Source organism: Taudactylus pleione, unplaced genomic scaffold (genome assembly GCF_031769625.1).
Source record: "Taudactylus pleione unplaced genomic scaffold, aTauple2 ptg000156l, whole genome shotgun sequence".
Classification (NCBI taxonomy): domain Eukaryota; kingdom Metazoa; phylum Chordata; class Amphibia; order Anura; family Myobatrachidae; genus Taudactylus; species Taudactylus pleione.
The window spans coordinates 1,527,916-1,553,544 of NW_028284558.1; the positions used below are offsets into that span (position 1 = coordinate 1,527,916).

A 25,629-nucleotide genomic window follows, 5' to 3' on the forward strand; every position below is an offset into this window, starting at 1 on the left:
TACATTCATAGAATGTAGTTGATAAATGCCAGCTACAATCTGACTGTTTGCTATAGGCATCGCCTCAATTTGTCCTCTTTACATCTGCTGACATACTGTATACGTTTCTTTCTTAGTTATCAGTAATAAACTAATATATCATAACTTCTCTATATCTAAAATAGTATCATTTTGAAACTGCGGAGAATTCACTTATTATATTTGCACCAATACTCTATCTTTGTATACTTGCTGATATAAGCTATATAATATAAATAGAGATAAATAAATAAACATATACATATATATATATATATCTGTAACTAAAATAAACAATAGGTGGGTACGGCGCCAAAATTAAATGCAGTGGAGTGTGTTGACGTGTGTAACTTAATAAAACATTAAAATGCACAAACATGTGGCAACAAAGCCCAATTCTTCATGGGCGTCAGCTCAATGTCAATAAAAAATACTGGTAAGAGTATTAATAAACACGTGGAAAATTGGTTGTCTGCAGAGCGACTAGTTTGCTAGGGTGCTCTAATAATATACGTGTGATACAAATCAATATTGTGATCAAATATTTGAACCCACAGTGTAATTCAAAGAAATAAAGTGCCGCTGCATATGCATAAATAATTAACAATTTATTCAAAATACAAGAAAATTTAAAAATAAGAAGTATAAATTAGCAAAGAACACTTTAAAACCAGTGTATAAAAGCAGAGGAAGTATCTGTAGCTGTAAATATTTCATTAATTTAAAAAGGAGATAATCTTTCCAATAAATAAATAAATAGCAGCTTATCTGAGTGAGATGGATAGAAGATAGTATAAGTTCAAGAGGCAAGGTATGGTCACCCCCAACGCGTTTCGTCCTGGGACTTCATCAAGGGGATACTAGTGTGGTGGAGTGTTCTCTTATTTATACCCCCACACTAGCTCATTAGAGATATGGAGACCGCATCACTTCCTGTCTAGCTTTTTTGGAAGTATTAATAAAAAAGTACCCCGGAGGGTGACCTCTTTGGGAAGATCAGGTATAGTAGATTAATTGGATACTGTCACCTCTTCTAGTCTAATTGCAGCCATACCACTGAGTGTTTGCCCAATTCCGTCTGATCTTGGAAGCAAAGAACTATTGGGCCTGGTCAGTACTAGGTTGGGTGACCACCTAGGAATACCAGGTGCTGCAATCCTATGAGTTTATTGGTGACAATCTTCAATGGGAACATCAGACATGGAACCAGAAGACCCCTGATGACATGTACAGCTGAAAGGGATCCCTGAACAAAAACAAGCATACAACCCAGAGCCAGCAAGAACCAAACACAAGTCAACACATCTAGAGAATTCTCAAAACAGCCTCAAAAATATCAAGTATAAGAACCAATTTTGGACAGATCCTTGGAGTTACATTTATGAAGATGAATAAGACTCATTATCTCGTTCTTATCAACAAGAATACGGATTATTGAAACTCTCTGTTTTATTAAGTTCCTTCAATTCCTCAAAACATTTTTTTATTTCCAATTTTTTTTTTTAATTTTAACACATTTTTCTTCTTTATTAATATATATTTTCTTCATTATCCAAGTTCCCTGTATATACTACCAAATGAAATAACTAAGTCATTTTTCATATTCCAAATTTCATGACATACTCACCTATATGCTATTAAGATTTATGCGGTCATAACACACCCTATAGGCTGTATTTAATATAAGCATGGAGTCTAATGTGTACTTTTCTAAAGTTATAGATCACTTTAAAACGGAGAAAGAAACTATGTTAAATTATGGGCAGAAGTTTAGCCCGATATAAACACCATGGCACTTCAAGATAGAAGGGCAAAGAACTTGATGACGTCATCCAGTCTCCATGGAGACGAGACCCGAGGGCGGAAGCACGACGGCACTAAGGGCGCTAGTGACAGCACACACAGGACACAGTTACCACGAGGATTGGAGAACCACGTGTCCGGCGAGGGCGAATATGACGCGGCCAGCCTACTCGTGTCCCTCCGGAACACACAACGGAGGTGACACCATCCATAAGGGCGGAAGTTCCAACAAGCGAGGGCGGAAGTTGCCCTATACCAATAACTTATTAACTGTTTTAAAAGATAAAACTAATGTGGAGTTTGATATCCAAGACATGAACTATACCTGAAAGTTACCTACCTTGTGTAGAGACAGTTTTTATTAATACTTCCATAAAAGCGAGACAGGAAGTGATGCGGTCTCCATATCTCTAATGAGCTAGTGTGGGGGTATAAATAAGAGAACACTCCACTACACTAATATCCCCTTAATGAAGTCCCAGGACGAAACGCGGTGGGAGTGACCATACCTTGCCTCTTGAACTTATACTATCTTCTATCCATCTCACTCAGATAAGCTGCTATTTATTTATTTATTGGAAAGATTATCTCCTTTTTAAATTAATGAAATATTTACAGCTACAGATACTTCCTCTGCTTTTATACACTGGTTTTAAAGTGTTCTTTGCTAAGTTATACTTCTTATTTTTACATTTTCTTGTATTTTGAATAAATTGTTAATTATTTATGCATATGCAGCGGCACTTTATTTCTTTGAATTACACTGTGGGTTCAAATATTTCATTACAATATTGATTTGTATCACACGTATATTATTAGTGCACCCTAGCAAACTAGTCGCTCTGCAGTCAACCAATTTTCCACACATATATCATATAACAAATTAATCCTCATTCATCTACCTATGATGGGATAAATGTAATTCCAGTTTCTTGTAGTTTAAACCCAATGGTTGAAAAATGCAGAGTAACATTAATTTGTTAACTCACCGAAGGTTTCATGTTGTCTCGGTGTGAGATGCTTTTTACAAGCGTATGGCAATCTAGAGTCACATACAAAGCTGTTCCAGGTGTGCTGTCCTACTGCGTCATATACTCCACAATGCTTCTCCTCAAAGGAAAGAGAGGTGACATCTACAAGTGGTTACAACAAAATTACATCAACTCAGAGGTTGCCTGCATGGTTTTAGCATGTACACTTTATAAACACTACTAGTGTAACAGGAAGCACTGGGGATCCGTATCTAGGGTACACGCACGATTATGACCCTAGGACATGTGCACAGACATGAATCTCCTGATTTCAGGTTTCAATAAATGGGAATCGGTATGATTTACCGTTGGACGCATGTCCGGCAGTTGGAATCCCAACAGCGGCTGCCCGACATGGGTGAAAATCCCAATCGTCCCTAAGGTAAGTATTGACCAACCTAATTCCCTCCTCTAACGCTAACCCTCCCTTAGGGATGCCTAACCCTAACATTCCCCCCAGTGCCTAATCCTAATCGTCCCTCTAAGTGCCTGAACCTAACCCCCCTTCCCTGCCACCTACACCTAAGTCCCCTGGGGGGTGCCTAACCCTAACCCCCCTTCCCCTAGCCTAAACCTAACCCTCCCCACCCCCCGCGGTTATCCGCGCTCGGCACCCAGCGTCCCTTCGATCGGGATGCCGGGCATCAGGCTCCCGGCGTATGCCTAATGACAGGCGTCGGCATATCGGGATATTACAGTCGGGAAGCCGGCTGTCGGGATTACGTCCACCGGCTTCCCGACTGCATACCCAATAAATGTATGCATTCCAAAAATGTATTGGTAGGTTAATTGGCTACGAACCCTAGTGTGTACGTGCGTGTACATGTGGTATATAGATTGTAACCTCCACTGGGCCAAGGACTGATGAAAATGGTCAAAATATTCACTGTACAGCGCTGCAGAATATGTGCGCGCTATATAATTAACTGGCAATAGATAATAAATAAACTACATGCATAGAGGGTGGCTGATTCCCTATATCCACTCCGCTTTCCAGAATATTTTAATATAAAACAATAGCCATGCAGGCCTAAGGACTAACCGCTACCACTGAATGCTCTGTAGTCTAAAATGGCTCCTGCCCTGCTGAGTATGCCATAGAACTGTTACAGCTATTGGGGCCCCTCAGTGATCCAGCAAAGAGAACATCCATGGTAAGAATCACTCCATATTTTGAAAATGTCACCTGGAAGTTTTTATTTCTAACAGAAGTACAAGAGGATACACAGTGCACTTGCTGTATTTATCTGTATCAGCATACCCACTTCCCACTATATATATTCCTTTCCTACATATTGATATTTTTATTTTATTGGATTTATTGTGCGTGAAAATCCCATAAGGTGATCCTGCTTGGTGTCACAGGGGAAGATCAGGCCAACACTCAGTCAATGCCAACTCCACCAGCTACAATAAGGAACTTGTGATGATTATTAGGATCAGTAATTGCTCTGTAGAATTTTATTTACATTATGTGCATAAGCCTCTATTATTATGAGAAACAGAATTTGATATGTGCCTATCTACCTATACTATCACATGAATGTCCGTAAAAAGTTCCCTAGCCTCCTATGGGAGACTCAGGGTCTCATTCAGACCAGCTCGCGAGCGCAGGACGCTCGCAAGCGGGTCGATGGTACCCAAATACGCATGCGCATGATGGAGGCTGCCCCGTCGTGTGCATGCGCGAGACCCGGCGAGCGACGGGGAAGCCGTCGCTCGGGGTCTCGCACCAAAGGGGGCGTGCTGTCGATGGTTGAGTGACGGGGCGTCACTCCGGGGCGTGGCTGCCCAGACGGAAGCATTCCCATGGGAACGCTTACCGTCTGGGTCCGGCCCCACTGATATCACTAGTGATGTCAGTGAGAGTGATTTTGGCTCTGATAGAGCCAAAATCACTCCAGGGCTTGCGGCAGCGAGACCCTACCGCAGGGTCTCGTCGCAAGCCCGATGGTCGCGATGGTCTTGACAATCGCGACCATCATCATGGACGCTCGCATAAGCTGTGGGTGGTAAACCACAGCTATGCAAGCGTCCAGGAGGACGCACCAAAAAAAAACAAAACGCCCTGATTCAGAGCGGGCGCTCGTTCCGAGCGCCCGGCTCTGAATCAGGCCCTCTGTATGATGTTGTATATTTCTTTGTTATATCTGTATACTACCAACTAGTTCCCAATACCCCCGCTCCCGGCCCCACCCATTCTTTTTCTGTAATCCCTATTTATGTTCCTGTGTGAAAAACACTCAACAAAACTAATGAGAAGTGTAGTATCTCTGTATGTAGAGAAGGAAGCAGTTTTGCAGAAGTGGCTCACACCTCATATCACATGGAAACTGACTAGAACAAACCACAATAACACAATTACACAGGCCGCAGTGTAAATAGCAAGCCAGATGCAAGCACTGTAAAATCATGCACTTTAGACTGAGCCATGGCTTCTAATGTCTAACAAAAGTGGTCTGCAGACAACAAGATCAATTATCCTAATACCTGCAAACTCTAGCACATGTAATCCCTCTGCTCACTGCCCGTCCCTGTGCCCGCAGTCATTCAGTATCCTCTCTGCTGCTTTTTCATTCTCTTTCTTTGTCTTGTGTATGCTGGCAGGTTCCGTTGGCTCCTTCTCACTATCAGAACTGCAACGTCATAACGTCATGCACGCTGCATAGAAGAGGCCAGACGCCCTACAAGCTGGACGCAGGTGTCACCAGCCTAGAACTGTGGGCCACAGCACTTCTGGTACTAACCTCGGTACGGCCATGCGCAGCACTTTTTCCGTTCTTATTGTACAAATATTTACTTTTATATATATATATACTTTTGTACCATGTCTCTCATGCATTAATTTTCATGTTGTGAATGACTATATATTTTTTGCCAAAGCACACATATTAGATCTATATACTTTTGTGCTAGCTTGAAACATAGTGCCCTGGGTGTATAATTATTATCGTCATAAGACTGCAAGATCAGCTCCCACACCTTATGTCTCACATCTGATCCTCCTTCATCAGCCTCATAGCTACTTGTTTTTATGTATATTTATATTTTACCCGATATGTCACCCTGACAGTCCAGCACTGCGGCGGTGATGACGTGCGCTGCTAGCATAAAGTGCAGCCTTAGTGCATTGGGTAATGATATATAAAACACACTGGCTTAGTTGATTGGGGAAAGAACACTGTCAAAACAAGTTGTCAGGTCTAGGCTAATGAAGATGACACAGTAACATTTCAGTGGTACTTTCCCATTTCAGCACATTAAACATATCAAACCATGTATTACGCATTTTATAAAACAATGTATATATATATCATACTTGTTCTCCAGTTGATGAATGCAAGTGCTGTGCCATCTGACCACTGCCAGCCAACGCTGCCATCTAGCTGGTTGAGGCCAATCCATAACAGGACTCCAGTATTGTCCAACCTCTCTGCATTAGGCAATTAAAAAAACATACAATTACAACTTACTGCAAAACATCTGGTATTTTTCTACAGAAAATGAAACGTAAGTTCTAAAAAAAAAGTTTTAATGGAGAGGTCTAAAATCTTCAATTGGCTGTTCAGGGGCATTTTAAGAGAGGAGAGGACCCGTGTGCAAGCTCAGGGTCTGATTCAGATTTGGGAATAGAGTTGAGCAAGTAACTGTACCTGGACGACCCATGTTGCACTGCAAGGGCTACAAACACATACATTGTTTTTGCATGCAGGTAAATACTGGCTGCTTTTGCATGTAGCCTACAAATCCTGCACAGCTTTATTATTACAATGCAATTTTGATGTCAGTTTTGACACACCACTCCCAAATCTACATATCTCTGCACATTTTACATTTGACCCACCTGCAGTGCAGCATGGTTTTACCAAGATGATCAGTTATACCCCTTTTACACCGGAGCTAAAACCCGGGTTTTTGAAGGGTTAACCCGGGCAGCTCCCTGGTGTAAAAGGGGAGAGAGTTGGATCGCCGGGTCGAGTGACCCGGCAATCCAACCCAGGGAACTAGCAGGGTTTAACACAGGCGTAGCCCGTGAAACCCTGCTGTGAGAACAGCGCACTCCGGGTCACGATGACCTGGAGTGCGCTGCTAGCCGGCCGATTGGTCCGGCTTCAGTGGTGCTTGGAGATGACGTCATCTCCAAGTGACCACTTTCACTCCGCAAAAGCCGGGTCTATGCAGACACGACTGCGGTGTGAGCGGCGCTGACTTGGGAATATCCCGAGTCGGCGCCGGCAAAATTCCGGGTCTGATCCGTATAGGAACTTTGTTTCAACTCCGGGTCAGACCCGGAATTTAGGTGGAAAAGGGGTATTACTTGCTCTATACTACTCTCTTCCCAACTCTGATTCAGGCCCCCAGTGCGTGGTCCGTCCTCTCTGGCAGAGTACTAGATTCTGGTTTGATGCCAGAATCTGGATAGATAAATACTGGACCTGTGTGAATCTGTTAGATTAGAGGCACCCTGCAGCAGTATAAAAGGAGGTATGCCAACCTCTAAACATACAAATAAAACAAAAAATACTGCGCTGGTGTGTCTCTGTCAAAACAACACACATATACACTTATATATAATCATTGCATAAATTTATTAAAAAAAACAAATACATTTATGTTACAATACTAAATACCAGATTGGTTTGTATTCTATATAGCAGCCAATTAGTCTAAGCATAAACAATACATTCGTTATTGCAACATGGTTCTCTTAAACACATCACAACATATCACAATTCTATATTATAAATGCCTGCATAATAAACTTATGAGCAGTACAAAATGATACTAAGTAGATATATAGTGGTGACTCAAATTGCTGAGAATCTACTGAGCATGTGCGGGTCTCTGGGAAAATGGTGGCTTACATTGGAGGCCATACTCTGATTGACAATCTGCACCCAGCATTGGGCAGGGGCAATTTTTGATGGTGCGTCCAATAGTCTAGAGACGCACATAGTGGGGGTCCAGCCCTTGCACAATCAGATGCACACTAGTACACCAGGGGAAAGAGCTTTTCAAAAATGCTATAGCACTCGCAGCTGCGTGTAACTCAGAATCAGTCCCTATGTACTAAATGCCTTGGCCACAGTTGTGTTGTTATAATAATGGCCTAAGGAGGTCCATGTCTCAGAATTTTTTTTTACTTTTTAAGAGTCCTTTCAGTCTGATCATATTTTATTTAGTTACACAACATAATAGGCAATGTATAGATGACTCAGGAAACTACTTAAGAATGTTAAAAATGGGAGTATAATGGTCGTGTATCTAAAGCTCCGTGCGGGTCTGAGTCATGCATACAGTGATGAGAAGTCTGATTCTGAGGGATCTCCTGCATCTAGCATGGGGCTGGTGCAAGTGCCAATACTAATAGTGACAGTGGTGGGAGATGGTGTAAAACCAATGGGCGGCACAGATTTCCGCTTGCACATGCACGAACCCCCGCATTAACCCGAATGAAACGCGCATTAACATAAGGTAGTAACTCAGGCTTCCGCAGCTGCCTGCAAATACAGCCACTTTGTATGTGTCTCAAAATCAGCCCCGATGTGTGAAAAAGGGCAGTTGTGCTAATTACATTACAGTAGCTCACTATGAATTCTGTTCTTCAATTTTAAGTGGATATTTATTTTTAACTTGCTCAGTAAAGATACTTTGCAATTTTCTGCTCATGGTTTCTTGAGTGCCAAATTCACTGGCTGAAGGATTATGGCAATTTTGAGATGATCAGAAGATTTGCCTACTTACTGGAAATGTATTTCTGCTCAGCCACACTCATGATGCTCAGCAGGTCTCCGCCTTGCGCTTGACAAGCTGTACGGGCATCATTCCAAGAGAGAGCGGACCTGAGGTTGAACTGGTAGCAAACATGTGTAAGATTGTTTTTCTCCCATAAAACATCACAGGAAGCGGCTAGCAGCAATATAAATAATACAAAAATAAATGGTTTTGTTAAACTGCAAGGAAAAGTATATATACAAAGCATATGCACTGTACGCATTACAGGTTTTTTTTTGCTATAGGGACTTTTTCTAGCTACCATAGGAGAACAATATGTTTGGTCCTTGCACAGTGGTAAAAGCAAAGTACATCTGAAATTATGACATACCAGTGACTTTACAATGAAGTTTATGGAATAAACACGATGGGGTTGAGTTAGGAGTAAAGGAAAAAAAAGCCAGTAACTGTGTAACTTGGTTAAACCATGCTGCACTGCGGGTGGGGAAGAGGTAAAATGTGCAGAGGGATTTAAATTTATTTAAATTTGCGAGGGGTGTTTCCAAAACGCAAATCGAAATTGCATTGTAATAATGTGGGCTACAGCATGTGCGGATGCAGCCAGTATTTACCCTGCATGCAAAACAGAATAAATGTATTTTCACCCCTTGCATCACAACATGGTTTGTTCCAGATACCTAGTTACTTGCTTTTTATGGTTTGCTTCTAAATCAGAATCTGCCAAGATGTGACAGAGGTAAAAGGAAATCCGCCATATATAACTCAAAAGAAAAGGGTTGGAAAAAATAGCACATTTCTGTACATATTGAAAGCTTTACGCAAACCTCTGAAATGGTAACCGAAGCATCAGTGTGGGACGCTGTGGGCTCCATGGGGGCTGGCTCCATGAATTACACTCTATGTGTTCCCGCTTTGATCAGGAGAAGGCTTTTGACCGTGTCTCACATGAGTTTATGGGTAAGGTCCAGCAGAGATTTGAGCTTGGTAAAATATTTTGTTCGTATGTTAACCTGATGTACCTTGATATCCACAGCTCAGTGTTGGTGAATGGCATGAAGACTGATACTTTCCCTGTCCTTTCTGGGGTCAGACAAGGCTGCACTCTTTCACCTCTTCTTTTTGATTGTGTTATAGAGCTCCTGGCTGTATGCATCAGACAGAATCCAGAGTTCAGAGGGATCACAGCACCGGGTTCAGATCGTCAAAGCATCACTGTCTTCTGTGCAGACCAGCGTTCGGTGGCAGCACTTGTCCAGACCTGTGAGAACTTCAGCCGAGCTTCAGGGGCAAAGGTCAACTGTGGGAAGTCAGAGGCGATGTTCTTCGGATAGTGGCATCTGTCATCCTTCGCTCCATTTCCTTTCAATATCAAGCATGACTTCATCAAAATCCAGGGAGATTGGTTTGGTTTAGAGGGTGAGGACCTAAACTGACGAGAGACTTGTGACTATGTGACAGAATATTGGACTGTGAAGCTTCAGAGTCCTTACCATCGAGAGGAAGACACTTGTCCTGTGCAACAAAATCCTTACCGTTCTGCAGTACACAGCACCAGCTCTGGTCGTGATGTGCAGAGCCATCACAAGTGCAGTGTTTTACCTAATTTGGGGCTCCAAGATGGACAGAGTGAAGCGGTCAGTTATGTACAAGGAGCCCCTCAAAGATGTGAAGGGAACTTTTGACATCCCAACCATTCTGCGAGCCTTCTATGTTTGTACCTGCATCAGCAGGGGTCTTTGTGAAAAGAACATCAGTTCTGCAGGGAACTCCATGTCTCACTTCTTCCTCCTAACCTTGGAGGGGCCTTGGCTGGGATAACTCCATCTTTTCCAACTGGGACACTGCCTGGTTCTACCTGGAAGTGACCAAGTTTGTGAAGAGGCACCAACTGGAGGAAGTTAAACCTGAATGTGGTCTCTAAGAAGCTCACAAATAGACATAAATGCAAGTCATGGCTGGAAACCTATGCAGCTACAGACATTGCCTCTGGTGCATCTACCATAAGGAATCATCTATACACCTCTTTTGGGACTGCTCTTCTGCACAGGCATTGTTGGATGCCATGGAGCATGAACTCAGAGACCCAGGAACAGCCTTTCATACCACTCTGTACTTTATGGACTATTTCCTGGCACCCATACTATTGAGGTAACCCAGGAGGCCTGGCACCTTGAACTGTATTAAGGACACTTTGTGGCTTGCCTCATCCTGAAAAGGGAGAAGATGTCGATCCAGGACTGCCGAAGGCTGATCCACAGCCTGCGTAGAGACTATTGCACTATGAACAGTCCTGAGGAAGAAAAGGATTAAACCCCACTTCTTCTCCCTATAATTGACTGTTTATCACCTAAGGCCTGTGACTCCCATCCGCCATCCCTTTCACATTGCTTGATGTTTTGTTGAAATGTCTTTCTATTTAGGCACCCTTCCTATATATGTGTCTGCATATGATTCACTCCCACAACTTTTTCCCTTACTGCACCCATTGACCTTGTTGACTGTTATTGTTTAAGTAATGAGTGAATAGTGCAATACTTTTTGTATAGTATAGGATATTTTATACCATATGTCTACTAATGTGCTATAATGTATGAATGATTGATGTTTTGTGGTGTAGCTGTGCTGCGACACAGTGCACTTGAACATAATGTCTTATGGGTTTTTTTTGCTAAATTTATGTGACTAAAGACTGCGATAAAAAACCTCCGAATTGGCAGGATATGAGTTTAGTTTACTACAAGTCATCATCTCCAGTGTGTACTTCAACCTGTCCTATAGTATGTGCAAAGGATACACCTCCTAATAGGCAAACATATGCTTAAATGCCAGTCTATATAGGACGCATTTACACCCCCTTTCTGAACTGTCTGTGTGAAAATGTCCCATCACTCCCATCCTTTCTGCCTACAGTATCTGCTTGTAAGTATAAATACATTTTGAAAGGGTTTGTCTCTGCATTCTCGCATTTGCATGCATTTATTTTCTGAGCATGATATTCTATTCACCTTGTCCCATCTGTGAGGTTCTGGTTTTGTTGTGGACCCGGGGTGGTATTAGAAGCAGACACTGAAGCAGACTTAAAGGAAAATGTGGAACTTTTAATGAGTGGTTTAATAGACATGAATATGGCAACACAATAGTTCAGATAATACTAAGGTGCTCTTGGAACTGTAGTGAGGCAATGGGAAAAAGTCCAGGTAGTGACAGACAGGAGACAGTCCAGTATTCCAGGTTTTGTGAGGTTGAAGTGGAGTGCAGGCTAAAGAAATATTATCCAGTGGTAATGCAAGTGGAGGCAAGGTGCAGGGTACAGGAGACTCAGGTACTCAGGCAAGGGAGAGGTAAATGGAGGAGGCAAGGGAATCCAGCGGGGTAGGAACAGGCAAGGTGAAGCAGGCTTAGGCAGGGATTCCAAAGGCAGGTGTACGAGCACAGGAACTCTCTCTCAGCTTCCACTGAGAAACACGTTGCACTAGCAATGAAGGGAAGCTCTGAACTCTCTTAAATACCAAGTGCTCTGCCGTGACAGGTCAGAGAGCGAGCATGTGACCCATCAGGATAGGGCGATTAGGTCACATGGCCAGAGGCAAGATGCAGAGACGCATGCCGAAACGGAACGGATGCACCGCCAGGCCTAACCAGCCCATAGTGACAACATGCCCGCATAGGACCACGCACAGCCAATGCTCCCCACCAGGCACCAGCACCACGGCCAGACGCGCCTCGCCATAGCGTCCTCACAGGTATTACCCGCCGACCGCCATGCCGAGAAACCCTGGTCGTGACACCATCCTCCAAGGTGGCCAGTGTATGATAAAAATGTAATACCAAGCAAAACACCGTGCAAAGCGTAAATATGCACAGATAACCGGCATCATATAATTATATTGTACTAGAAAAGGAGCAATGCCAGTGTCAAGGGTAATAAAGCAAATAAACATAGTGCTGATGAATCCAATATATTTTCAATAAAAACATCTAGTGATTGGCAAACAAATACCAGATGTGCTCAATGTAGCAATTTCTGTATGCAGATTCTAATGACATATCAGGTGTCACCTGTCCCGGTCCCTTGTGATCTCTCACTAGGTCCAAGAATCGCTGCTACTGGTATTCTCCTCATGCACTTCTCATGCCGGCTTCCTTTTTTTTTATCAAATAGTTACAATTATCCTGTGAAGCAGGACAACAGAAAGAACTCCTTTGTGGGGGCACTCTTTATATTCAAATGTGAAAATATTAAAATTTAACTTTTATTAAGTATTCTCCTAAAAGGTTAGAGTACACCACATACATAACAAATAAACAAACATATCAAACATAAAAAGTGTTGTGATTGAAGGTAGCAAATAATCAGTCACAGCACACTAAGGGCCTGATTCAGAGCCGGACGCTATTTACGGACGGTCATTCCAAAAAAGGGGCCGGCTATTTAAATTGAGCGCTCGCTCTTTGTGGTATGTTGACACCTCTATGTCTGAGCGAGTGTCCGAAAAATGCGCTCGCTATTTTGTAAAGATGCCCCTTTGCCGTTCGCATCACGTCATCTCCGGTATTTATTAGATTAATCGGGTACATCGAAAAGGCATCTGAACTGCTCGCAGTGCTTGTGGTAGGTTTTTCCTACCGCAATCACTGCGAGCAGTTCAGGCTAAAAGACAACCAAGTGACGTGGTCGATGACGTTCCTTTACTAATTATGCACTCCCATTAAACGCCCTTTTGACCGTTAGGCACGCCTGCGTTCGGATCTACACTCCCCCGTTTTGAAGCACCTTCCCCTGTTACCACCCACAAACGGTACATTCTGTCAATCAAATTAGCAGCCCATCGCTGTTTTGCGAGCGCACGATTTCCGACCACAATGACTGGTTTGCGCATGCGCATTATGACCAATACGCATGCACAGTTGTGCGAACATCGCTCAGAGCGAACGAGCGGCCGCTTACGAGCGGCTCTGAATCAGGCCCTAAGTAACATGTTGTTTGGAATAATCACATATGTATCAATTCAAGGATTAATGTTAAATATCACTGTTACTTAGGTTCCCCATACATAATTAGGGAAAGGCAAGGCGAAAAATCTGGATATGCTTGTTGCTGAAAGTAGCCAATAATAATATCATATCACAATTGAACCATACTTATTAGTATTGTATAGAACAAGCTATATCCCATAGACAACGTCTAAGATTCCCGCAAGGTTTACAAATGATCAGTTTGCGCAGTTTTGTATAGATGGGAGCTGCTTATAATTTATACATATGCCTATTAGCTGAAAATAAGTATACCAAAATAGATTAAGCAATTTCCCTTAATAGGTTAAAGTTAAAGTCAGCCAGTGTTAGCATATGAAAAGCATCCCTGTTAGGTGTGTGGCATATGTACACCAGACAGAGGATAGAGAAAGGTATACTTGCTGTTTGCACGTCCCATACAATGCTTCTATTGCAGTGATAGCTGATTTGTGCCGCTACGATCAGCACTATGAAGCAGGAGAGACGACGGAAGGTACAGTTCACTGTGCCGTTATGCGCAATGAGCGGGGTAAGTCAGACGCTGTCTGGGAGGACAGCTGTGCACCGCTTGTCCTCCTCGTCCCTGTTCTAATAGAAGCATTGTATAATAGGCATATGTATAAATTATAAGCAGCTCCAATCTATACAAAACTGCGCAAACTAATCATTTGTAAACCTTGCGGGAATCTTAGATGTTGTCTATGGGATATAGCTTGTTCTATACAATACTAATAAGTATGGTTCAATTGTGATATGATATTATTATTGGCTACTTTCAGCAACAAGCATATCCAGATATTTCGCCTTGCCTTTCCCTAATTATGTATGGGGAACCTAAGTAACAGTGATATTTAACATTAATCCTTGAATTGATACATATGTGATTATTCCAAGCAACATGTTACTTAGGGCCTCATTCAGAGGCGGTCAGAGGATGCAAGCGGTCGCTCAGAAACTGGGTGGCCGCTTGCATCCTGACCGGCCGCCTCTGTTTCGGTCGTTAGGCTGTGGGTTAACACCCACAGCTCTAATGACCGCTAGGGTGATGGTCGCGATGGTCATTGACTATCGCGACCATCGGGGCTTACGACGAGACGCTAGGGTAGGGTCTCACTTGTCGTAAGCCCCGGAGAGCTTCTGGCTCTGTCAGAGCCGGAAGCTCTCCACTGACATCACTAGTGATGTCAGTGGGGCCTCCCCCAAACGGCAGGCGTTCCCATGGGAACGCCTCCGTTTAGGCTGCCACCCCCCCGGCCCACCTTCCAAACGGGGCAAGCTGTCAATCAACATCGACAGGTCGCCCCCTTTGGAAAGAGACCCGCTACGACCAGCGCTGTCGGTCGTAGTGGGTCTCACGCATGCGCACGAAGGAGCCGGCTCCCTCGTGCGCATGCGCACTAGACAAACATCGAGGCAGCCGTGCGGTCGTAGACCGTACAGCCGCCTCTGAATACAGCCCTTAGTGTGCTGTGACTGATTATTTGCTACCTTCAATCACAACACTTTTAATATTTGATATGTTTGTTTATTTGTTATGTATGTGGTGTACTCTAACCTTTTAGGAGAATACTTAATAAAAGTTACATTTTAATATTTTCACATTTGAATACAAAGAGTGCCCCCACAAAGGAGTTCCTTCTGTTGTCCTGCTTCACAGGATAATTGTAACTATTTGATATACTCTACTGCTACGTCTGGGGAGCACCACCAACTGGGTCATTTAAAGAGGAATTACCCTCCGATTATAAAAGATATTTGGCTGTCATATGATATAATAATAACCTATATTTCCATCCAGTGCAGAGTCTTCCCTTGTCTGTTCCTTTTTTCTGCCAGGCTGTGCACTAAAGGTAACTTAAAGGAGCAATTAAGTGACCAATGTCATCAAAGGTGAAATATTGCTTGCCTATATACAGTAGCTCTGTACGGTGACCTGTGCCAGGAATGATGTGCTCCAGGATTCCTGATGTCCAATTCTGTATCCAGTATCCTGCATCTAGTTAGTCTTCAGCATATATGACCTGGCTTTCTTCTGATGTTAACCTTGTCTTCTGATTTTCGCTAGCATTCTGTCTATTTTCTACTGATCTCTATCTACCTCTTCTGATGTCCCATTATAGAGCATGCGCCACTTGTATACCAGGCTTAATGACCATTCTTCATATGTGCCTCCACAACAGAGTATATGTATACTCTGCTATGGATGTACAGCAGTGTGCCACAAGATGCAGGCCATACTAGTCCAAATCACCTTGCTAGGCTCTATGGAGTAGACCAGGGGCATACTGGACTGCACTTCTCTGCTACTGCCAGTGCAAATCCAGAATGGCGTAAACTGCAAATCCACTATAACAGTTTGAAACAGTGGCATGGCACAGCCTCACAACATGTAATTACTTAGAGAATCAGAAAGTGCTTACAAAGTATCAAGCGTTTAAGAAGAAAAGTTATGCAACTAAATATAGCTGCCTTTAAACAGACAGATTATCAGACAGATTATCATCCACATCTGAGAAGCACAAATCCCACTATTTCACCCCTCCTTAAATAGAGGCATAAAGAAAGTTACAAATTAAGGAAATGAAAGCCATACATTATGTAATAGTCACCATTACAAGGAGAAATTTGCTGGTTTGGACATTTTTTTGCAGAGATCAAGTGGAAGTTTCCAGGTAACAAAGCTTAATGTGATGGACGGAAAGACATCATTGTCTACCTTACAAGAAACACACAAACTATGTATATGGCATTTCTGAAATTAAAAATGAACATGTTAATGATAAATCTATGGTTGATGTCCTTGGTGATTGTGATGAGGGAGATGATTGTGTGCATGTTAATCGCATACTTTCCGGGTCTCCCGGACTGTCCCGGTGACTCCTGAAGTCCATTCTCCTGGACACCTGGGGGAGTAGACAAGCCTTGTAGATCGAGTCCACTTCCCCAATAAAGTGGGAGATCCAGGGGCTTGATGGCTTATTTTGCACCATTTCTTAGCCAGAGGCAGGACCACAATGAAATCTGCAAGTATGACTAATTGTTCTCTGACTAAAGCTGCATTTGATAATTGTGATGTGCAAACTGTTCTCATTCACTTAATGTTTGTAATAAATAATCCATGAGAAAATTCCAAACCAGCCACATCTGTAGTATGGGGTAACAAATCTGAGTTGTGCCCCTGCAAATCAGAGTGCTCCCAAAGCAAATTTGAATTATAAGGATTGATATTTTCTATCAATCCTGCAATTTAATTGAAATAGCAGCACAGTATATAATGTACAGTAACCCCTACAGACCAATTGCACTTTGCTTTCAACATCTATTTTTGCAAAGTGGTTTCAGGATGTGATCTTAATTAAAAACACTCCTGATCGAAGCTTATTGCTGATTAATTGCTCTGTCTTATATTTGCACTTTGCTGCCCCAAGCTACGGTCAGACTAATTAAATCACTGTGTGCTCCTGATTGTATGGGGTTCAAATAACTAACTACTATAACTAACTTCAATTTTGCATCTAGTTACATAATATAAAAGACACTAGAATGCCATGGTAAGTAATTTACAATTCTTGGTTACTTACTTGGCTCCTCCCATTCCGTGATGTCAGCACGTTTACAATGGGCACCTCCCACTCTGTGACATCAGCAGGGAATAAAAGTCAGAATTATAATGCCTGCCTGGGGCACAAGAACGTCTCTGGGTGGCACTGATTAGGTAATAATCTGTGTATCACAATGTAAACACTGCACATGCTGCTTTTATGAGCATATAAATGCTCTGCAATTTTAGGAGTGAGGTCATTTTATTTACCAGTGCTAGGACAGTATCCCCATTTCTTGTCTTTGTCATAAACCATGGTGGTGGCACACCAGTACATTCCATTACTTCTTCCTGCTTTAGTACACTCATGATACCAGGTGTTATTGTATTTAAAAGGAAATACACACGGCTTGCCCATATCATTCCCTTGATGTGTATGTATTTCTGCAAGAGAAAATAGGTAAGTTTTATTAGAGAAACAAGATAAAAACAAAAGTATGACCATTGAAAGATACAGTCTGTAGAATGCAATACTAATCAAAATATACCTACCAATTTGAGGCCACTGTCACGCCATCCCCACCAGGACACTGCTGTCCCACTGAATTGGAACTTTGGAATGTACTGGATGTCCCGTTCATTGTCGTAAATCGGTCTTTTAATGGGATGGGCTTATGAGCTGCCTAGGTGCTCCTGGGGGGTGTGGTCATCACCATTTAGACACACCCACATCATGCCATGCCCAAAGTTTTTCAAAGTTTACCAGATACCTTCAAACAGTGGAAAGTACTGCAGCCTACGTGGCTAGTTTAAGAATAAGGTAGTCTTACTGGCCATCTGGGATGACTTTATATTTTTCTTATGTTCATACACTCGCCATGCACTTGCATACTGTTCTGCTGCAGACTGCCATGTTAGGACGATGGGGGTGCTTCTGTATCTAAACTAAACAGGCAAACATACTGACAGCTAGACAGACTTGCTCTGCAGAAATGCACCAAGTGGATTGGGTGGGTCATACACAAGGGCATGGTTGGTGATGTCTCAGCTTTTTTGGCCTCTATCATTTCGCATCAGGACACTACCCTAAAGATGTAGGAGGCAGGGCCGTAACTAGGGGTGTGCAACATGTGACATAGCACAGGGCGGAAGGCCCTGGGGGTGGCACCATCGCTGCCCCAAGTCCCTTGGTACTGGCTAGCAGGGTGCCTGAAATGGCATCCTGCAGTCTGTATCGGGCTGCAGTGCCTGACGGAGCTTTGGACGCTCCAGGCAGGCATCCTGCAGTCTGTGCAGCCGCTTGAAGAGTCCTCAGGAGGCCCCGGACAGTGTTGCACTTCCTGGTGCTGATGGCCTACAGGGCGCCCGGCTAGCTTGTTACGGTGCTGCTTGTAGGTGTTGCAGCTGTCTGTAATGGAGTGGGAAGATAATCATTTTTAATTTATACCTGGCAGTGTATTTTAGCTTTATGGTTCATCTCTGAAAAGTGAACTGAAATGTGGAAAGTTTAAGGTTTTATTTATTTATTTTATTTTTTTCTGAGAGGGGGGTAGAGAGAGGTTAATGATGACTAGATTGAAGAGGGGAACAAAATTATTACTAAAAAGCACTGGAGCTAATTTTGAGATTGAATGGATATACTGTGTATTCTGAATTGTTCGCAGCACAGAAAGATTTAGGGGCAAATGTAATAGCCTGCAAGTTGCAGACAGCCGTGAGACTACGGCGATTTATCTGCTAGATTTAAAGCGTCAATAATTCAAAAGTAATAATTGCCATTTTAACAACATCGCTAAAATCTCATGGCTGCCTGCAACTTGCAGACTACTGCATTTACTGCACAGGGTAATGTATATTATGTATACACATTCTTTCTTGTCACAGTTAGGAAAGTATAATGGGACAATAAATAAAAAATTTATTTTTTTTAAAAACACAATATTTGTATTACAGCATTCCTATTCATAAAGTGTTATTACTGTAGATGCGACATTACCTTGGAAGAAATGTTCACATAACTTTTCACTGGATGATAAATAATTCCTCCATTTATAAAATGATTGCTTCCTGGCTGCCACTTTCCCATTTATAGCAGTAAGTTTATAATAATCCACGCCAGTGAGAAGACCATCGTCGCATCTCCAGCCCAATGTGTGCTTCAAAGAGTCACATTCAAACATTGCTAGAGGCTCTTCCGGCACTGTGAGGTTCAATCCCAGGCACTTGCTCGTCCCAATGTTGAAAAGACGCTGTCCAACGCCCCATTTCCACAGCATTGTACTATTATGGGGATTGCAGCTTTGCAGGAAAAGGCCTGATGAATTCACTGTGATGCACATATTGTTCTGAACACTTTCCAAGATGAATATTTCTTTGCCTGTAAAAAAACAACTCTCAATGTCTACAGTGTACATCATATAGATTTAAGTCAGGGGTGGTCAACATGATATTTTGCACAAATGGCTACTGGTCATGGTTTCTGTATTTGTCATATTGGTGAACCTCACCATCCAGTCACGGTATAACCTGCAACACAAACTGAGTTAACACACTGTAATTACAACAGCATCACTAAGGGGCAAATTTACTAAGCAGCGGTTCAGCCATCCGGTCATTCCAAAAGCGATGGTTCCAAAATATTTACTGATACCCCTTTCAGACATACGGAGAATCCCGGGAATTGGCCTGCCTCAGCCAAATTCCTGGGTTGCCGTGAATGTCTGAAAGGTACCTACCCAGGAAACGTTCCCGGGTAGCCGACCCTTCAATCGACCATGGAATTTCCCGGGACTTAAGTCCTGGGAAATTACCCTGCTTATCTCTGAATGGTGCTACCTGGGAATTTACTCCCGGGCTGCACCAAGCTGCTTTGAGTTGGCAGCACAGAGCGTCCTATAGGACGCTCAGCACTGTTGCTGACAACTGAGAACCCCAGCCGGACGCCGTGGGCACCCGCCGGTGCTGGAGATCGCCGGCGGGTCTCTGCAACAGCGGGCCGCCCGCACTCCCTCTGGACCACCAGGGCAGAAACGTAAGAAAATAAATAATTTAATAATAATAATAATAATAATAAAATAAAATGAATAAAATGGCTGCAGTGATAGGTGGGCTGGCTGCTGCATGATGATGACATCATCATCAGCATCCAGAGAGGGGATAGGCTAGGAAGGGCAGAGGAGAGGCAGGTAATATTAAAAACTATTAAAAACCCGGCTTATGTCTGAAAGGGGTCTACCTGGGAGTTTCCCGGGTAGACGCTGTAGTGTGAAAGGGGGGGTCTCGACCAAATACCCGGGAATTTGCACAGGAGAAATTTCCTGGGTCGTATGTCTGAAAGGGGTATAAGGAGCGGTTTTGACAGTTTTTTGAAAATTGCCACCGATGCCCTTTGGTTTCTAAGCCCCTATCCAACCATAAATCCACAAAATATCACTGCACAGATCCCTAGCACCTGTGCAGGCTTATATATTTAAAAAAAAAATAAAAACTGAAGAAAAAAAAATAAATAAGTTTTATTTAAAAATTTTTTTTAAATGTATGAGGTCTTCCCCAAATGATAACTAGCCCTAGGCCTTTAATCCTATAATGATAAATTACTTGACCTGTTGCCTTTCATAAAGTGAAAAAAACCAACAGATACAAACTTGGTCAATGGCAGAGTCTACACAGCAGGTGATTAAACAATCCAACTTGAGTCCAACGTTTCAGCGGCATAAAACCACTTTCATTGATACCTCAAACTTTTGCTGTGAGGCCTAGTGTTTCTCATATAACTTGAATTCAGGGGTCCTGTCCGGAATACATACAATTGACCGGAGTCATACATACAATTGTCAGCGGCATCACGATGTTCAGGATCCCGACAGGGGCTGGAAAGTAGCCTAACCCTCCCCCTCTCCCCCCCTAAACCTCCCCCTGTGGTGCCTAACCATAACCTCCCCCACGGTGGTGCCTAACCCTAACCCCCCCTAGTGGTGGCTAACCCTAATCCCCCCCTCCCGGTGTTGCCTAACCCTAATCCTCCCCGGTCAGTGCCTAACCCTAACCCACCCCGGAAGGTCCCTAAACCTAACCCCCCATCCCCGGCCTAACTCTGACCCGCATACTTACCATCGGGATGTCGGCGGTCAGGATGCCAACGTGGTATCTTGATCTCTTAGGGATGGCGGCGTCTGCATTCTGACGGGCGTTGGGATTACGGAGTCGGTATATTGATGTCTGGGATCCTATCCGCCGACATCCTAACTGCCTCCCGTCCTGTCCTGCTGGTGGTGGACAAGTGCAGACCAAATATAATTTAAAAATGAATAATGATCTAGACCTAACAAAGTCCTGAAATTTGGAGAATCTAAACTCATGTTATAAATAACAAAAGATGAACTTTGTCATTTTTCATTCAACAAAAAATCCATTAGCAGTGATTTCACGTGAGTGATTGATGCTGCTCATGAGTCTGGAAAGTGTTGTAGGTCTCATTTACAGACAATTGAAGTCCATAATTCTACAGAAAGAGAAAATATTTTTGAATAAGGAACACTGAAGACCACAATAAATCTTACCAGGAATTTGTTCAAACTCTGGAGCATGACAGGGAGTATGATAGGGGAGGGAGTATGACAGGGGAGGCTCTGCCTCCCCTGACTGCACGTCCCTGCTGGCCACACCCACACAACTCCAGTCACAGCTCCTCCTTTTCTCTGTATAGGCCCATAAACATTTGTAGCCCCAGGCCCATCTGGCCCTTAATCCAGCCCTGAAAATATTTAATAGCTTTCCCAGAGGGGACAAAAAAAACCTCCTCTCCACACACTACAATAATCTCCCTTCTCCCTCCGGCTTAGGTTTGCAATGTTGCATTTGAAAGCAGGGCCGAAACTAGGATATCCGTCACCCGGTGCAAGGCAGCAATTTTGCGCCCCCTCCCTTCCTGTACCTGGATTTTGTCCTTCCTCATCCATAAGGCAGTGCACTACTCAGACATCCCTGGTATAGTGACTTACATTATTCCACACACCATAATGCCCATTACACATTATGCCACACACTGTAATGCCTATTACCAATGTGCCACTTACATATTTGCCCGACACCATTTTATATCCCACAGTAAGGCTTCTAATTACTTTAAAATTACCTGCTCGTTGCCAGGGGGTTTATGCTCGTTGCCAGAGGGTTACATGCTCGTTGCCATGGGGTTTCATGCTCGTTGCCATGGGGGTTTCATGCTCATTGTCAGGGGTTTATGCTCATTGCCAGGGGTACCATGCTCGTTGCCAGGGGTTATATGCTCGTTGCCAGGGGCTTACATGCTCGTTGCCATGGGGTTTCATGCTCGTTGTCAAGGGATTTATGCTCGTTGCCAGGGGTGCCATGCTCATTGCCAGGGATTACATGCTTGTTGCCATGGGGTTACATGCTGGTTGCCATGGGGTTTTATGCTCGTTGCCATGGGGTTTTATGCTCATTGCCATGGGGTTTTCATGCTCGTTGCCAGGGGTTACATGCTCATTTCCAGTGGGGTTTATGCTCGTTTCCAGGGGGGGTTTTGCTCATTGCCAGGGGATTTCACGGGAGAAGATGCAGATTTCAGCATCTTCTCCCGGCAGCGCCAGCGTTCCCTGCACTTCCGGGAACGCAGTGTGCATTGCACTCTGCTAACAGACACTAGAGGTCCACTAGGACCTCTAACATCTGTCTCTTCCTTGGCGGCGGCCATTTTTGGATGGCCATTTTCAGCAGAGTCCATGCGGACTGGAATCTGCTGAAAACGGCCATCCAAAAATGGCTGCCGCCAAGGAGGAGACAGACACCAGAGGTCCAGTAAGGACCTCTAGCATTTGTCTCCTCTTTGGCGGCGGCCATTTTCGGATGGCCACCGGATGGCTGTCAGCTTTTTTCACCACCCCTGCAATCCCCATTCGGTGCACGTGCACCTCTAGCCCACCCCTAGTTGCGGCCCTGCTGAAAGAAACACAAAACTTCCCAAACAATGGGCCTGATCCAGAGATGTATGCTGCTGCCGGCGCAGCATCTATGGGAAAATATGCAAATGTCGCAGCTGCCTGGATTTATATTGAGACGCCCACCAGCGGCTTTGCAAATCCAAGCATCTGCGTACTAAGACGCAGTATCGACGCAGATCAGTCAATGATCGGGCTTCTGAGTAACCCTATGGTCGCGCAGAATGGCCGCGGGAACTGAGACACTGGAGCTATTTTGACTGCGAACGTGATCACAGTCGCCGACAGAGACATGCAGCGAAAATGGTCATGACACGCCTGCGCTTGAGTCTCCACCTCCCAGTTGCCGCCCACAAACAGTTCATGCTTGTCAATCACGTTGTGAATAAATCCTCACTGCGAGCAAAATCGGCAATGAAACTTGACGCATGCGCAATGTACCGATAATCGCTCAACTGCATAATCATCGGCATTAGCGTCCATCTCTGAATCAGGCCCAATGTCCTCTGGATAGGTGATATCAAAGTGGAGTAGTTTGTTCCTAACACACAACACCATGTTTCTTGAAAAATAATCCACAAGAACCACATATAGAAAATTTGGGGTTGTTTTTGCAGCCACAGAACCTGGAAATGGAACAAACTCTGAGTTCACCATGAAATCCTCTTCTTACCAGAGTACTCTAGAAGGAAACATGAGGCCATCTGTCCGATAACTGAAGCTTGGCTAAAGTTGAATCATGCAATAGCCCAACACACACCTCTCACCTCCTAATCACACCAGTATATTTCCAACCAAAGGCAGGAACAGAAATGTATCAAGGTTCTGTGATGGCCAACTCAAGGTCCAGACCTCAAAACGATTAAGATGTTTAGCGCAGGCCTGGCCAACCTGTGGCTCTCCAGCTGTTGTGAAACTATAAGTCCCAGCATGCTTTACCAGCTGTTCAGTTGCAGGGTATGCTGGGACATGTAGTTTCACAACAGCTGGAAAGACACAGGTTGGCCAGGCCTGCTTTAGCGGGACTTTAAAAGAGCTGTGCATAGATGAATGTTCCCAAACACTAAATTACTGAAACACTGATTTAGTCGGCCTATGGACCAGATTCAGACCCGCTTGCTAGGATGCGTTCGCTTGTAGCCAGCCGATTTTCGAATTGTGCGCATGCGTACACATCGCAGTGCACGTGCGCAAAAAAGTACGAGAGATTGGGAAGCGTTCACTCGCTGCGCATAGACTGCCCAGCAGAGTAAGTGACCTGGGTGGTGACAGGGACTGGGCATTAAAAATTGGGGAGTGGAAGTGCGAACGCAGGCGTGCCTGAGCGTCTCAACGCCGTTTCAGAGGCATGCATAATTTAGATACAGCGTCATCGTACACGTCACCTGGCAGGTTTTTACACTGAAGTGCTCGCAGTGCTTGCGGTAGGGTATGGTCAGCCACAAGCGCTGCGATCACTTCCGATGGTACTCGATGGTACCGATGGTTGCATACACTTCCTGTAGATGATGTGCACAAGTGGGCGTCTTAAGACAGGCTGGTGGGCGCCTGCATACACAGCGCGATCGCACGCCAAGACATAGCAGGCGTGCTAATGCCTTGCCGTTCGATCGCCTGACTTCCCTAATTTGCATACGCATCGTGCGAGCAAACGCATTTAGCGAGCGGGTCTGAATGAGGTCCTATGTATCAAGCTGATTTTTACATAAAATTATGAACAAACTGCAGTTTCTACATCATTTTATGTATCATTCCTATGTACTAATAGCACAATGCAGGAGATTTCACAGAAATCACCAGCATAGTTCTAATTAGTGCTACAGATCGCAGTCCCCATTATTATCAATGGGGACTACGATCTGACCTCTATGTACTAAACTCCAAAAAGTGAAGCTTTTCAGAGTTTAGCACCGTTATTTTACACCATCTTTCTATCTCTCCCCTACAGCCCCAGGCCAGTCCCGGAAGCTGACACTGTGCACATGCGCACTGTCAGCATCCCCCAGAGAAGACTTCTCCTAAATGCTGGGGTTAAAACTCGCGGGGACAGTGGTTACCGCAACCGCTGTTCCTGCAAGTTCCCTGTAGTACATAGCCGGGATACTTTTATTTTTCAAATTAAAATATCCCAGGCGAGTTAAGTACATAATAATTGTGGCAGTACTGCGATTATTAGAACATAGACCCCATAATGTGGAGGGAGACAAACTTCCTCAAATACAATGTAAAAGACTGATTACCTACAAGCTACTGAATTATGGGGTATACTTACTATTTCACATCCTCATTAGGACTTATTATTTTGTTCGGTAAGTAATGACTAAGGTTCTGATTCCGCCTCCAGGCCACTCGCATAGCTGTTGATTAACATCAACAGTTTTGCTGCGAGCCCCGAGCGAGTGAAGTTCTCACTCACTCCGGGAATCGCGCGTGAACACTGCCCGACCATCGACCCGCTTGCGAGCGCTATCGCGAGTGGGTCTGAATCAGGCCCTAAGTAAAATATCTTATATGTTATTTGACA

At 43.9% G+C, this 25,629-nt stretch overlaps 1 protein-coding gene and 1 pseudogene across 1 annotated transcript in view; one reads left to right on the plus strand and one right to left on the minus strand.

The window, feature by feature from the left end:
* Positions 1-25,629, minus strand: part of PLA2R1 (phospholipase A2 receptor 1) — a 188,917-nt gene that overhangs the window by 161,004 nt on the left and 2,284 nt on the right. Inside the window, exons 2-6 of the mRNA XM_088474763.1 lie at positions 19,142-19,522; positions 17,416-17,589; positions 8,598-8,762; positions 6,172-6,285; positions 2,811-2,954 (exon numbers count right to left, since the gene is read on the minus strand). Coding sequence (XP_088330889.1) covers positions 2,811-2,954; positions 6,172-6,285; positions 8,598-8,762; positions 17,416-17,589; positions 19,142-19,522 — 978 coding nt within the window. The remainder of the gene's footprint in view (positions 1-2,810; positions 2,955-6,171; positions 6,286-8,597; positions 8,763-17,415; positions 17,590-19,141; positions 19,523-25,629) is intronic.
* Positions 1,059-1,177, plus strand: LOC148521601 (5S ribosomal RNA; annotated as a pseudogene).